The sequence below is a fragment of the Pristis pectinata genome, chromosome 34 (assembly GCF_009764475.1).
Source record: "Pristis pectinata isolate sPriPec2 chromosome 34, sPriPec2.1.pri, whole genome shotgun sequence".
NCBI lineage: Eukaryota > Metazoa > Chordata > Chondrichthyes > Rhinopristiformes > Pristidae > Pristis > Pristis pectinata.
In genome coordinates, this window is record NC_067438.1 from 15,718,345 (window position 1) to 15,734,543 (window position 16,199).

General features: G+C 53.1%; 1 protein-coding gene across 1 annotated transcript; it reads right to left on the reverse strand.

Annotated features, from left to right (window-relative positions):
• Nucleotides 1-1,500: 1,500 nt before the first annotated feature.
• LOC127585979 (nuclear factor 7, brain-like) lies at nt 1,501-13,581 on the reverse strand. The gene is made up of 4 exons (XM_052043736.1): nt 13,354-13,581; nt 6,823-6,845; nt 4,550-4,665; nt 1,501-2,045 (listed from the first exon to the last, which is right to left on the reverse strand). The coding sequence occupies exons 1-4, from the start codon at nt 13,579-13,581 to the stop codon at nt 1,501-1,503; spliced, it is 912 nt and encodes a 303-aa protein (XP_051899696.1).
• Nucleotides 13,582-16,199: the final 2,618 nt, after the last annotated feature.

Sequence of the window (16,199 nt, forward strand, 5' to 3'; positions counted from 1 at the left end):
GTGTCTGACCCCGGGAGTGCGTGATGGGACGGTGTAGAGGGACCTTCACTCTGTGTCTGACCCCGGGAGTGTGTGATGGGACGGTGTAGAGGGAGCTTCACCCTGTGTCTGACCCCGGGAGTGTGTGATGGGACGGTGTAGAGGGAGCTTCACTCTGTGTCTGACCCCGGGAGTGTGTGATGGGACGGTGTAGAGGGACCTTCACTCTGTGTCTGACCCCGGGAGTGTGTGATGGGACGGTGTAGAGGGAGCTTCACCCTGTGTCTGACCCCGGGAGTGTGTGATGGGACGGTGTAGAGGGAGCTTCACTCTGTGTCTGACCCCGGGAGTGTGTGATGGGACGGTGTAGAGGGAGCTTCACCCTGTGTCTGACCCCGGGAGTGTGTGATGGGACGGTGTAGAGGGAGCTTCACTCTCTGTCTGACTCGTGCTGTCACTGCTCTGGAGCTTTATATCCAGGTAACAGACAGCTTCAATAAAGAATATTACACCTCCCTGTGTACTGGCCGGGGCAGTCTGGCCTGGTTGCCTTTGCTGCTGGAACTCCTGATCTCCTGCCCCTTCCGATTAGCTTGTTTGGTATTTGGAATATTCCATTCCTTCACATGGAATGACCTCAAAGCAACAAACTTGTCCTCCTGCCCGTTGTTCCCAGCCTGTCCCAACCCCAGGGTCAATGGAGAAGGGTCAATGTGATCCATGTGTCACCTCCTGCTCTCTGTGGGGGAATCTTGCTTTGGGGAAATGGGTTCAGCCTCAAGTCCCACTCTGGAGTCTTGAGCACAAAGCCCCGGTGCTCCCAAACGGTGCAGAGTGAGTGCTCTACTGGCACTCTCTGGTGTAAATGTGCTGTTGATGGTCGGCAGGGATTCGATGGGCTGAAGGGCCTGGTTCCGTGCTGCGTGATTCCATGAGATAAGGGCTGTTATAAGACTATTGAACGGTCTCCTTGTACAATAAGGTGGACTCTTGACCTGACAGTCTACCTCGTCACTGCCTTGCACCTTATTGTCTGCCTGCACTGCACTTTCTCTGTAACTGTGACACTTTATTCTGCACTCTGTTATTGTTTTCCCTGGTACTATCTCAATGCACTGTTGTCATGAAATGATCTGTGTGGATGGCGTCAAAGTTTTTCTCCGTACCTCAGTACATGTGACAATGAACCTGAGGCCAATCTGCCCTGGTCCACCTTTATACAATTGTCCTCGCAACCCACTGTAATATCAACAACTGCAGCAACACTCCGCCTCTCGAAGGCGATGTCAGGGTCCCGACAATCGTTGTCATCCGCGGGCGAGGCCGATGGTGGGATCTTGCTGTGCACACGCTGTCCCCCTTCCTCCGAGCTCCCGGCCCTGTCTCCTGTCCACCGGTGCCTTCGGACACCCTGCCCCGAGGGATGGCGACGGGGCCTCCGGCAAGGGCCCCCTCCCTGCGGACTGCGTGCCTCAGAGACCCCTTGCCGATCACTGACGCGTGCGGGAGGGGGGTCCCCGCCTACAGCCTGAGGTGGCGGACCCTGACGGGGGTCTGGTTCCTACGCCCCTCCCTCAGCCCCGGGCTGAAGAAGGGGTACAGCCTCTCGGAGAAGGCGGCGGTAAAGGTGAAGAGGTGGGCCATGCAGTCAGCGTCGTAGAATGAGACCTGCCCGCCCTCGTAGTCCAGGTACACCCCGACCCTGTCGGGCCGGGGGTCGGGGGCCAGGCGGGTGGGGGGAGAGGTCAGCGCCCGGTAGTCGGCTCCCCGCCGCAGCCAGATGGACCAGAAGCCGTCCCGTGGGGAGAGGGCGATGTCCCCCTTCCTGGGGGCCGTCTCCCGCGCCACCCCCACCGCCCACTCCGTCTTGTCCTGCACCTCCACCTCCCAGTAATGCCTCCCCGACCCGAAGCCCTCAGAGCCCAGCACGCAGGGGGAGGGGTCGAACCTCCCGGGGTCGTCGGGCACCTCCTGCCGGGTCTCGCCGGCTCTGGCACCGGTCAGGTCCTCCTCCAGCTGCAGCCAGGCGTTGGCAGTGTTGGGGTCGAGGGTCAGCGACGCGGGCGCTGCAACGGAGACAAGGAGCAACGTTGGTTAACCTGCCAAGCAGCAGGGCAGTGGTGACTCTTCCAAACACTGCCACCGCCCCATGTTTCCTGGGACAGCGGGCCAGACTATACAAATGAAGAGAGTACAGAGGAGGGACAGAAGCCTGAAGTCCCCACACCACCAGGTTCAGGAACAGCTGCTTCCCTTCAACCATTCGGTCCTTGAATCAACCTGCACAACCCCCAGTTTAGCAACACTGGGACCACTTTGCACTAAGATGGACCTTTTTTGTGTTCTTTCTTGTAAAAATTGTGTATAATTGTTGCCTCATTATAGGAAGGTTGTGGAGGCGTTGGAAAGGGTGCGGAGGAGATTTGCCAGGATGCTGCCTGGTTTAGAGAGTATGCATAATGAGAGACTAAGGGAGAGAAGGAAGATGAATGATTGAGGTATACAAAATATTAAGAGGAATAGATAGAGTGGACAGCCAGCACCTCTTTCCCAGGGCACCAATGCTCAATACAAGAGGGCATGGCTTTAAAGTAATCGGTGGGAAGTTCAAGAGAGATATCAGAGGGAGGTTTTTTACCCAGAGAGTGGTTGGGGCATGGAATGTGCTGCCTGGGGTGGTGGTGGAGGCAGGTACATTGGTCAAATTCAAGAGTTTGCTAGATAAGCATATGGAGGAATTTAAAATAGAGGGATATGTGGGGGGAAGGGCTTAGCTAGTCTTAGGCGAGGTTTAAAGGTCGGCACAACATTGTGGGCCAAAGGGCCTGTGTTGTGCTGTACCGTTCTATGGTTCTATCATTCTATGAATTTATGTTTAATTCATGTTTTTTTTCTTGTGAATGCTGCTTATCTGATGCTCTGTGCCTGTGATGCTGCTGCAAGTAAGTTTTTCATTGCACCTGTGCACACACGGACTTGTGCAGCTGACAATAAACTGGACTTTGACTTTGAGAAATCTGGCAGAAATGGTTGCTTTAGGTAAGTCACTCTTTCTCTCCGTTTGCATTGGTATAGTCTGATCTGCAGGACTGTAAGCAGCACACAACACTGACACTGAAGTATAATCCGCCTCCAACTGCCACATTAACCTGAGACACAAGGAACTTCAGAGGCTGGTATCTGGAGCAACCCACAAAACGCTGGAGGAACTCAGCGGGTCAGGCAGCATCTGGGGGGGTGGGGGGGGGGGAGGAATGGACAGTCGACATTTTGTCTGAGTCCAGATGCAGGGTCTCGACCCTGAAACATCGACTGTCCACTTCCCTCCACAGATGCTGCCTGACCCGCTGAGTTCCTCCAGTATCCTGTTTGTTAAACCACATTAACACATTGGTCCCACCCTACTGGAGATATTCCCTTTCTCCTACCCACCCCTGCAACTGCATAGTTTGTTTTCTGTATCTCCCAGTTCTGACGGAAGGTCTCAAATCTGAAACGTTAACCGTTTCTCTCTCCATAGATGCTGCCTGACCTGTTGAGTGTTTCCAGCATTTTCCATTTTTGTTTCAGATTTCTAGTGTCTGCAATTTTTAATTTATTTTCTTTAAGTTTATAATCACCGAATAGACTTTCAAGAATTCCTGTGTAAATCGTTGCGTTTTGGAAGGTCAGACAAAGGTCGGACACACACAGTGAGTGGTAGGGACCAAGGGAGTGTTGGTTTCAAGTCCACGGGTGGTGAAGAAGGCATATGGGATGCTTACCTTCAATGGCCTTGGTATAGATTATAAGAGCTGGGACATCATGTACTTTAAAAACATAGGTTATGCCAGAGCTGGAGGACTGCGTGCAGTTCTGGTCACCGCACTACGGGAAGGATGTGACTGCACTGGAGAGGGTGCAGAGGAGACTCCCCAGGATGTCGCTGGGACGGAGCGGTTCGGTTCTGCGGAGAGACTGGAGAGGCCGGGTCTGTTCCCCCTGCAGCGGAGGAGGCTGAGGGGGTGGTCCTGAGAGAGATATTAAGGGGGGGATAGATGGGGAAAGACAGTAAATGTCTTTTCCCATGTTGGGAGTACAAGAGGGCGGAGATCAAAGTTGAGATGTAGGAGGTATAGAGGCGATCTGAGGGGGAATTTTTCCCCCGGGGGGGGGGGGGTGGTATCTGAAATGCACTGCCTGAGGGGTGGTGGAGGGAGAGACTCTCACAGCATTTAAGAAGCAACGAGACCGGCGCTTGAATCGTCAAGGCAGAGAGGGCTACGGACCAAGGTCAGGTGAATGGGTGGATGGGTGCAATGACCAGCAGGGATGTGATGGGCTGAAGGGCCTCTTTCACTGCTGGGTGACTCTGTGGTTCTGTGATGATGACAACAGACTCCCGGGTGCCTGTTGATTACAAACAGCATGTTTAATCCTTTCAGCCACTTTACTGGAGAGCTCCAATGGACGACCACCTCACCCCTGTACCCAGCCAACTGCTAGCTGATGATATCAGCCATACTTCTCCGCGGGGGGGGGGGGGGGGGGGGGGGGGGGTGTTACCTGCCGACGTCAGTGAGTGGTTTACCTGGGCTGATGCAGTTCCTCATCTCTTTCCACACTCGGTACCGGAGGGGCCCTTTGAATACTCCCAGACACGGCTTTGCAGAGACAACGGCAGGGCAGTGGATGTCCTCGTGGGGCCTGTGTAACGGAACAGAAGGGAATCAGCAACGACGGCAGGTCCTACCTTTCAGGCGCAGGGGGTGTGGACCCTGCGCCAGGGGCAGGGAGGGGACCAGAGGCTGCTACATCCTCACACACAACAGGGGAAGGACTTGCTCTGTCAGGGATGCAGCACAGACCGCATGACTGACACACAGGAAGGTGCCTTGCCTTTATAAAGCGCCATTAACACCAGCACAGATAGATTTGAAGTTTGGTTACTGCTATAACATGGGAATAAAAATGAACTCTTGATCTCCCAATCTACCTCGTCGTGGCCCTTGCACTTTATTTCTCTGCCTGCACTGCACTTTCTCTGTAACTCTAACACTATATTCTGCATTCCGTTTTCCTTTGGAACCACCTCGATGTACTGAAGTATGGAATGATCTGTCTGCATGGCTCACAAACAAAAGCTTTTCACAGTATCTCAGTACATAGTGTCATACAGCACAGAAACAGGCCCTTCGGCCCAACTGGTCTATGCTGACCAAGATTCCCATCTAAGCTAGTCCCATGTGCCCACATTTGGCCCGTATCCCGCTAAACATTTCCTATCCATGTACCTGTCCAAGTACCTTTTAAATGTTGTTAATGTACCCGCCTCACCCACTTCCTCTGGCAGCTCGTTCCATGTACTGAACACCCTCTGGGTGAAAAAGTTGCCCCTCAGGTTCCTGTTAACTCTCTCCCCTTAAACCTGTGCCCTCTAGTTCTTGATTCTCCAACCCTGGGAAAAAGACTGAGTGCATTCACCCTGTCTATGCCCCTTATGATTTTATACCCCTCTATAAGATCACCCTTCATTCTCCTACGCTCCAATGTAAAAAGTCCCAACTTGCTCACCCTCTCTCCATAACTCAGTCCCTTGAGTCCCAGCAACATCCTCGTAAATCTCCCTCTGCCAACAATAAATAGTGACAATAGTAAACCAATTACCGACTACGAACAACAAGCTCCCACAGACGATGATGTGGTCACTCTGGTGACGTTGGATGGCGGATGATGGGGTTAATTGAGTTAGCAACAAGTCACAGAGCCACCCAGCACTGAAACAAATCCTTCAATCCACTGTCCACACCCTTCACCAACCACCCATTTGCTCTTAATCCTACACCGATCCCATTTTATTCTCCCAATATTCCCACCAATTCCCTCCAGATTCTCCCCTTCACTTACACCAGGGCCAATTAACCCACCGACCCACACGTCTTTGGGATGGGGAAGGAAACCGGAGCACCCAGAGGGAAACTCACAGGCTCACAGGGAGAACGTGCAAACGCCACACAGAGAGTGCCGGACATCAGGATTGAACCTGGATCGCTCTTTCAGCTGCGTCACTGTGTCACCATCGGCGGCTCCCAATGCAGGAACGTTCCTTGATCTGGGAACGCTGCCATAATCTAGTCAGGATGACTGATTCAATCAACCGTTGCCACACAGAAACAATGCGAGATGTTTGCAGTAACAAGCACAAGGGGGTGAAAGACAGGCCTGTCGGCCCAACATGTCCATGCTGACCAAGTTGCCTCCCTGAGCTATTGGTATTGGTATTGGTTTATTATTGTCACTTGTACCAAGGTACAGTGAAAAACTTGTCTTGCATACCAATCGTACAGGTCAATTCATTACACAGTGCAGATACACTGAGTTACTACAGAGTGCACTGAGGTAGTACAGGTGAGAACAATAACAGTACAGAGTAAAGTGTCAGAGCCGCAGGGAAGTGCAGTGCTAGTCCCGCTTGTTACCTCTGTATAAATTAGCTCACCTCTGAAGTTTGTACAGACTGCCCTCCCTGCATACACTTTCATGGGTTAATCCAAGGGACTCGGAATTCTGTGGTCTCCCACACCTAAAGATCTATATCGACCACATCACCAGAGAGAACAACACACTTCTTTGAAGCAGTGCCCTTGGATGTTTGACTGCCACGGGTGAGAGGGGGACAGGGGTTGGAGGGAGAGGTGCAGGACAATTGGTGCCCTCAGTTCAACAACACTGCCAGCGAGGCAGGTCTCCCTCCGTCCGGATTTTAGTGCAGGAGTGTCTGGAACTGGACTTGACCCCACGGCCTCCTGAACCATGGTAGGCACGTCCAGGCCAATGGAGAACAGTGGAGAGCATTACACGTACCTTTCCTTCAGCCACTTGAACTCCTGAAAGAAAAGGGAAAAGTGTTAGACGATGAAGAGCTGTTGTGGAACGGCAGAGATACAAAACAGATGCTTGCCCTGATAGGTCTTGTCCTGATCCAAGACATCGGCAATTCCCATCTCCCCACAGATGCTGCCTGACCCACTGACTTCCTCCAGAGTTTGCTTCTCGCTCCAGGTTCCAGGCACCCGCGGCCTCTTGTGCCTCCAGACACTTGCCCCACTGGCGTGTTAGACCCCCCGATTGGCTTCAGTCAACCCGATGTCAGGAGTGTCCCAGCACCTGTCATTGTCCTGTCTTGTGTCTCTGTCGTGTTCCGAGTGAGCTGGGGATTGCGAGCTGGAAGAGGCACTGGGACGAACCACCTCAGCCCAGGACTGCGGACAGCGGCCGTCACACCGACTCTCTCCCACCTCGGGGCTCCTGACCGCACCACCTCTTTCCGTCGCGTGTTCACTCACTCTGAGACTCACTTTACCAACATCAGAGTGATCGCCGCTGGGCAAACCCCAACGGTGGGAATTTCTGGGACAAATCGCATCCTTCGGGTCTGCCTTTGTCGACAAGTAAATGTATCAGACAGCAGTGAAGGTTACTGCGGTGAGCCCTCTGTGGGAATCCCTTCCTCAGCCCTGCTCTCCCTCCCTCCAATCACTTTGGCCCTCTCCCTCCCCCTCTCTCTCTCTCTCCCTCTTTTCTTCCTCAGATCTGTTTTCCACCTGCTTGTCCTTTTTCCACAGAACACTAACTGTGGGATTTCCACGTTGTTCTTTATTGTCTGGTCTGAGAGTGACAGAGTGGGACCAGCTATGGATGCTGATTTAGCCCAGGCAATTCTCTGGTAAACCTACAGTTTCATAAAGGAACCTTGAAAGCTCTTTAAAAGTTATTCAGTTTCCAGAACCCCTGCACTTCTGTTCAAACATTGATCCCATTTTCCTCTTGAAAGTTGCCACTGAATCTAATTCTCCACCCTATCTGCATCGAGAGGGTTGAGAGCTTCAAGTTGCTGGGAGTGAACATCACCAACAGCCTGTCCTCGTCCTACCACGTAGATGCCACGGCCAAGAAAGCTCACCGGCGCCTCGACTTTCTCAGGAGGCTGAAGAAATTTGCCATGTCCCCTTTGACTCTCACCAACTTTTACCGATGCACCATAGAAAGCATCCTATCTGGATGCATCACGGCTTGGTATGGCAACTGCTCTACCTGAGACTGGAAGAAACTGCAGAGAGTTGTGGACACAGCCCAGCACATCACGGAAACCAGCCTCCCCTCCGTGGATTCTGTCTACAATTCTCTGTGCCTCGGTAAAGCAGCCAACGTAATCAAAGACCCCACCCACCCCGGACATTCTCTCTTCTCCCCTCTCCCATCAGGCAAAAGATAAAAAAGCCTGAAAGCACGTACCACCAGGCTCAAGGACAGCTTCTATCCCCCTGTTATAAGAATATTGAACAATTCTCTAGTACAATAAAGTGGACTCTTGACCTCACCATCTACCTCGTTGTGACCTTGCACCTTATTGCTGCCTGCACTGCACTTTCTCTGTACCTGTAACACTTTATTCTGCATTCTTTTATTGTTTCCCCTTGTACTACGTCAATGGACAGATGATGGCATGCAGAATGACGTTTTTCACTGTACCTTGGTATATGTGACAATAATAAACCAATTTACCAATTTAAATCCCAAGCATTAAAATTTGCAGCAATAAATGAATCTTCTTAACCGTCATCTCTAACTTTTGACAATAATTCTGTGGCCTTTGGTTATGGAATCATAAAGTCATACAGCACGGAAACAGGCCCTTCAGCCCAACCGGTCCATGCCGACCAAAATACCCATCTAAGCCAGTCCAATTTACCCACTTTTGGCCATTGTCCCTCTAAACCCCTCTGCTGCAGGATTTCTCTCATCAAAACCATTCAGCACATTGAATACCTTTATCTCCCCTTAACCTTCTGAGGTCAACCCCAGTCTCACCGCTCTCTCTGCATGTGTTCCTCACCCTGGTGCCAATCCAGTAGATCTCCCCTGGATGCTGTCGGAGACCTTGGCATCATGCCAAAGTGTGGGGCCCAGAAGTGAAGACACCTCAGGAGCTGAGGACCAACCGGTGATCGATAAATGCTTAACATATGTTTAATCTGATAACCGCACTGCTCTGCAGCAGGATGGAAAGTCCCCAGGTCTACCTGCAGCTGCTGTAACTGTGATAGTGGGCCATGTCTGCTATGGACATTGGCAACGGCCAATCTTCACTGCCCAGCAAAGGAGGTTCCTGCAACACCCACACCTTCCGGCTGGGACCTCCAGCCTCAGTTCCCTATTGCGCAGGCTGGACATAGATTCCAGAGGCTGTTCAGCCCGTGAAGAGCCTCCACCGACCCTTCCACCAGAGTGAAGGGCAACAGCATACAGGAAGGATGAGCTGGCACCACGGAGGACACAGAGCAGGTTAAACAGGGACTCCGGAGGAGTTATTGAGGAGGTGAAAGATTCTGATGAAAGTTCATCAGTGTGAAATACTACCTGTTTCTCTCTCCACACATGCTGCCTGACCTGCTGAGTGTTTCCAACACTTACTGCTTTCATTTTCATTATGACGAGAGACGGGCCAGTTGTTTTCTTTTGCTCACGGGAGGCAGAGAGATTTATTCCATGTAAGATTATGAACAGGTTTTGAAAGTACTCAGCAACTGACCCCCTTGGTGCGGTGGGGTGTTGTGTTGCGGTGGGGTTTTGCGTTGCATTGGGGTGTTACTTTGTGAAGGGGTGTTGCATTGCAATGGGATGTTGCAGCGCGGTGGGGTGTTGTGTCGTGGTGGGGTGTTGTGTCGTGGTGGGGTGTTGCAGCGCGGTGGGGTGTTGCAGTATTGTGTTGTGGCGCGGTGGGATGTTGCAGCGCAGTGGGGTGTTGCAGCGCGGTGGGGTGTTGCAGTACTGTGTTGTGGCGCGGTGGGGTGTTGCAGCGCGGTGGGGTGCTGCAGTACTGTGTTGTGGCGAGGTGGGGTGTTGCAGTGCGGTGGGGTGTTGCATTGTGGTGGGATGTTGCAGCACAAATACAACTTTTCTTTCCGGGTCACAGCTGAGTGGCCACACTGACCCGTCCAGTGAGGTGCAGACGGGGTGGGATCACGTCTGCCACTGCACTGAGACAATTTACTCAGAGTCTGTTCAAAGAACGGAGGAACCAGAAAGTTGCCATGGAACACACAAGGCGATTTCTGCAGGGGGGAGTGGGTGTACGCTGTGCATTAATTCATCAGCCTCTCTAAACTTCAGCAGTGTGCGCAGATGGGTTGACAGAGGAATCGTCCGATCATCTGGCTGGACAGAGGTTGTCACTGTGCAGGTTTTATACCGTCCTTTCTTTCCTTGGATCTGGTCCACCCCAGCATCTTTTCCATCCCTGTCTTCCTTCTCACGTTTACTGCACCCTGTCGGGACCATGGTCTTGACCTGCTGTGGTGTCTCTCCGAGTTCCCCCGTACCCAAGGTCTCTCCATGGAGGCAGAGGTGGAGGGACCCTGGAGACACCTTTCACTTTGGGTTATTCACCCTGACCTCCTGCTCATCTCCCCACCTCCCCACCCCCCTCAGACTTCCTTCTGACTATTCGCTGTGCTTACCAGAGTCGTGAACACGTGGTGAAAGGACCAGTTACGTATCCAACACTGAACCCTCCCCATCTCCCTCTCCCCATCTCCCTCTCTCCCCCATCTCCCTCTCTCTGTAAACAAGTTAGGATTCATTGTTTAGAAGAATGAAAGGTGATATTATTGAAGCATACAACCTTCTTAAGGGGCTAGACGGGGGGTAAATGTGAAGGAATGATTCCTCTCATGGGAGATTACAGAACCAGAGGGCAATGACTCCCTACCCCAGAGGTTGGCAGAGTCTGGGTCAGTAGATAACTTTTGCAAGGATCGGAGATTTTACGGGATAGGGGATCTGGCACAGAGGAGGAGATGAGACCTGGGCAGATCAGGCATGATCATATTGAATGGGCCAGGCTGGAGGGGCCGAGTGGCCTACTGCTGCTCCGGTTTTCTTTGGGTCTCCAGAGCTGTGGGGGTGAGTACTCAGGTTCACTGAGGCTGACGTGGATGGATTTCCACTCAGTGAGGGAATCAAGGGCTGTGGGAAAGGGCAGGAAAGGAGACAGGGAATGTTGGATTGGCCACCGTCGGATTGAATGGGCGAGCAGGTTTGAGGGGCTGAATGGCCTCCTCCTATCTCTTCTGATATATCCTGGTCCTCCAGTCAGCAGCTCTCCATGATCTCTGTGCTCCTCCACATCTGGGCTTCTGTCCCGTGCCCTGCAGCTGCCCAAGCCTCAAACCCACACCCTCCTCTGCCTCTCTGCTCTCCCCAGGACCACAAGAGATCACAGAGCGTTGTGGACACAGCCCAGTCCTTCACACAAACCAGCCTCCCCTTCACTGACTCCGTCCACACTTCCCGCTGACTCAGGAAAGCAGCCGACATAATCAAAGACCCCACCCACCCCAAACATTCTTTCCATTGGGCAGAAGATACAAAAGCTTGAGAACATGTACCACTGGGGTCAAGGGCAGCTTCTATCCTGCTGTTATCAGACCCTTGAATGGACCTCTTGCACAGTAGTGTGGGCAGGCACGGTAGTGTAGCGGTTAGCGTAATGCTTTACAGCGCCAGCGATCCGGGTTCAATTCCCGCTGCTGTCTGTAAGGAGTTTGTACGTTCTCCCCGTGTCTGCGTGGGTTTCCTCCGGGTGCTCCGGTTTCCTCCCACATTCCAAAGACGTACAGGTTAGGAAGTTGTGGGCGTGCTATGTTGGCGCCAAAAGCGTGGCAACACTTGTGGGCTGCCCCCAGAACACTCTACGCAAAAGATGCATTTCACTGTGTGTTTCGATGTACAGGTGACTAATAAAAAATCTTATCTTATCTTATAAAGATGAACTCTTGATCTCCCAATCTACCTCATCATGGCCCTTGCACTTTATTTATTTGTCTGCCTACACTGCACTTTCTCTGTAACTGTAACACTATATTCTGCATTCTGTTATCCTTTCTACTACCTTAATGTACTTAAGATAAGAAATCTTTATTAGTCACATGTACATCAAAACACACATCTTTTGTGTAGTGTGTTCTGGGGTGTATGGAATGATCTGTCTGAATGGCACAGAAACAAAAGCTTTTCACTGTATCTCAGTACATGTGACAGTAATAAACCAATTTTCAGTTATCAAATTTTCAGTTTTTCTCTGGAGCGGAGGAGGCTGAGGGGTGACCTGTTGGAAGTGTGTAAAATTATGAGGGGCATAGATAGGGTGAACAAGCAATATCTTTTTCCCATTATTGAGCGATCCAATACCAGAGGGCATGCATTTAAGGTGAGGGGGGTAGGTTCAGAACAGAGGTGAGGGGTAGGTTTTTTACTGAGAGAGTGGTGGATGCCTGGAATGCGTTGCCTGATAGAGTGGTGGAAGTAAATTCATTGGGGGCTTTTAAGAGGGGCTTGGATGGGCACATGAATGAGAGGAAAATAGAGGGATATCGGCATTCTGTAGGTAGGAGGGATTAGCTATGTTGGCACAACATTGTGGGCCAAAGGGTCTGTTCTGTGCTGTACTGGTCTATGTTCTATGTTCAAATGGGACCAGCTTAGGTGGGCACCTTGGTTGGCAGGGATGAGTTGGGCCGAAGGGCCTGTTTCCGTTCTATATGACTCTACGACTAATCCATGGGGCACTGGTGCACGTGGTTCTGAGGCAGACAATTACAGATCGAAGGATGAAGGGCGAATCTTAAGTAGAGAGTCACTGTGACAACCTCAGTGGACAGTTGAATCACGCGGCCTTTCACAGTATCTCCTGACAATAATAAGCCAGTACCGATACCAATAAAACCTCCCTGCTCAACCAAGCTTATAGATCACACGCCCTGATCCCGAAGATTTCAGGATGAATGTGTTGCGTTAAGTGTCCCAGCTCCTGAGGGACGCCTTCCTGGACCCCACAGGGCTTGGGTCACCCTGGCAGGCACGGTAGTGTAGTGGTTAGCGTAACACTATTACGGTGCCAGCAACCCCGGTTCAATTCCCGCCGCTGTCTGTAAGGAGTTTGTACGTTCTCCCCATGTGTCTGCGTGGGTTTCCTCCGGGTGCTCCGGTTTCCTCCCACATTCCAAAGACGTACGGGTTAGGAAGTTGTGGGCGGGCTACATTGGCACCGGAAGCGTGACGACACTTGCGGGCTGCCCCCAGAACACTCTACACAAAAAGATGCATTTCACTGCGTGTTTCGATGTACATGTGACTAATAAAGAAATCTTATCTTAAACCCCAGGAATTAAACATCCGTTGCCCGGGACTCCGCTGCCCGCCATCCATCAGAACCTTGCTGTGCGACGGCTTGAGAAACTATTGAGGTAAGACAGGGGCTGTGGTGGGTGGGGTTGGAGCTGAGACCGTGCGATGAGGACTGTGTGCAGGAGGGGCCCAGAGCGTGCCTGTTACCTGCAGGAACCGCCGGCTGTCCCACTGATTGACCACCGCCTGGCAGTAGATGATGTCCTTCTGAACGGAGATGAGTGCCCTCTGGATGGTCCTCAGGTTGTCCTCCAGTGGCTGCAGCAGCCCAGCGGCGTAGTCAGCCAGGTCCCTCTGCAGCTCATGCTCCCTCTCCTCCAGGAACCGCCTCATCGTCGCAAACTCCTCCGACACGTGGCGGCCCAGACTCTCCATCGCCCCCTTCGGAAGAGACGACGGGCGTGATCACGGGCGCGCGGAGGGGCTGCTGGACATGGGGAGGGGAGCGACCCGGCGCTGAAGCACCGGCTGTCCACCTGAGAACCAGGCGTGGACCGGGGGGGGGGCGTTAGAAACCTTCACCTCTGGGACTGGATGGTTGCGATCCTTTCCGGAGGGATGAGGGGGGATCTCATTGAAACCTACCGGATACCGAAAGGCCTGGATAGAGTGGACGTGGAGAGCATGTTTCCATCAGTGGGAGAGTCTGGGATCCGCGGGCACAGCCTCAGAATAAAGGGACGCCCCTTTAGAACTGAGATGAGGAGGAATTTCTTCAGCCAGAGGGCGGTGAATCTGTGGAATTCGTTGCCACCGAGGGCTGTGGAGGTCAAGTCACTGGGTGTATTTAAGGCAAGAGATTGATAGGGTCTTGATTGGTAAGTGGGACGGGGTGGACTCCTCTACATCGGTGAGACCAAACGCAGACTAGGTGACCGTTTCGCAGAACACCTGCGCTCTGTCCGTAACCGCGACCTGCATCTCCCCGTTGCCAGTCACTTCAACTCCCCCTCCCACACTATCACTGATCTGTCGGTCCTCGGCCTCCTCCACTGCCGGGAGAATTCCAAGTGCAAACTGGAGGAACAGCACCTCATTTTCCGTCTTGGAAACCGGCAGGAACGTTGAATTCTCCCACTTTAAGTAATCCGTACCCCCCCTTCCCCGCACCCCCCCCCACCATGCTCCTTCTCTTCCTCGCTTTCCTCGCCTCTCTCTCTTTTTCCCCTCTCTCTCCTTCCCTTTGACCCATCCCCCGGTGGATCTGCTCTCCCCTCCTCCCCCACACCTGCCCATCACTATCTCTTCCCTGCATCTACCTATCACCACCCTGTGCCCAACCCGCCTCCCCTCTTTCTGTCTACCTATCACTGCTCTGCTTTCCCCTCCTATATATCGGGCTTCCCCTTTTCCTATCTTCAGTCCTGAAGAAGGGTCCCGACCCGAAACGTTGACCACCTGCTTTTCTCCACGGATGCTGCCTGGCCTGCTGAGTTCCTCCAGCGTCGGCGTGTTTTTCATCCAGATTCTAGCGTCTGCAGTTTCTCAAAGGGGTTAAGGTTTATGGGGAGAATGGGGTTGAAAAAAATCAGCCATGATTGAATGGCAGAGCAGACTCGATGGGCTGAATGGCCTAATTCTGCTCCTATGTCTTATGGCTATTGGTGACCTTCATGGCAAAATGAGTTAAAGTCAGTCACACAACCTGTTGGGGGGGAGCAGTCAGTCCTCACCCTCCCCTCCCTCAGAAGCCCATTACTGACGACACTCAATACAGGCAACATCAACAGCTGACCCCATCTTTCTAAGGACAGCACAGGCAGACTCCACAGACAGGAGCAGCTCCAGCCATCAGACTTCACTGTGGCAAACCCTGGCCTAACCAAGTAAGGGTGAGGGAGACTCCATAGGGAGCTCGAGGGAGTCCTCGTTGGTGATGGACTCCGAATCCTCCTCGGTGTTCTGCGCCAGGTTCCCATCCCCCTGGGGGTAGTCACCAACCTCCTGCATGATCCCACTGCCCCAGGAGTGACGGTGGGGGTGGTGGGGAGGGAGAGAGGTGGGTGGGGTGGGGGGGGGGCGGGGGGAGTCCACCCTGAACTTTGCCAGGAAATGGAGGTGTCGAGGCAGGAGCCCAGCCCAGGCAGAAGTGAAACCACTGCCCCTGACTCCTGCAGCCCAGCCTGGGGGCAGGTCCTGAGGCAGAGAGTGAGGGGAGAGTCTCCCCATCTCACCACCACCCACACGTCAGACGGGCAGTGAGACACATCCAGTGTTTACACTGGGTCAGAGAGCGCGTGGGCAGCACTGGGCACAGGCTGGGAATGACCTTCACCCGCTGTGCCCCCTTCTCACCCAGGGGTGTTGACGCATGGCACCTGAGGGAGGTCCACACAGCCTTCAGCCCTCCTACCATCACTCCCATCTGCAGGAGGGGGTCGGTGGTCACAGGGGGCCTCCTTGTCCCCTTGTGGGAGGGACAAGTCATGGTCCTCACCCCCTGTATACGGGGAAATCACATCCTAGTGGTGTCTCAACCTCTACACCTCCCCCCACCTGCCTTCCTCCAGGCGTACACCAAACTTGCGATGTTTCCCTTCCTTCCAAAACTTAAAACTAAAATCTCTTCCTCTCCTCTCTCCCACTGGCAACGGTTTCCCCTTCCTCCTCCCACACCCCGCACCCCCCTCCGCCCCTGCTCCGGTCACCAGCAGCCACCCACCAATCGAGCACTGATGATCCCAGTCTCCTGGTCAGTCAGAGTTGTCCCTCCCGCTCCTGGGTCTGATGCACCAAGTCTAGTCTGTCAGCACTGTCCCTGCCCCGGGAGTGTGTGATGGGACGGTGTAGAGGGAGCTTCACCCCGTGTCTGACCCCGGGAGTCTGTGATGGGACGGTGTAGAGGGAGCTTCACCCTGTGTCTCACCCCGGGAGTGTGTGATGGGACGGTGTAGAGGGAGCTTCACCCTGTGTCTGACCCTGGGAGTGTGTGATGGGACGGTGTAGAGGGAGCTTCACCCTGTGTCTGACCCCGGGAGTGTGTGATGGGATGG

Coding starts and splice junctions, on each gene's coding strand:
- LOC127585979 (XM_052043736.1), bottom strand. CDS start 13,581: ATGGAGAGTCTGGGCCGCCACGTGTCGGAGGAGTTTGCGACGATGAGG. Junction 6,846..13,353: donor ACAGCCGGCGGTTCCTGCAG/GTAACAGGCACG, acceptor CTTTTCTTTCAG/GAGTTCAAGTGGCTGAAGGA. Junction 2,046..4,549: donor GAGGAACTGCATCAGCCCAG/GTAAACCACTCA, acceptor TCTCCGTTGCAG/CGCCCGCGTCGCTGACCCTC.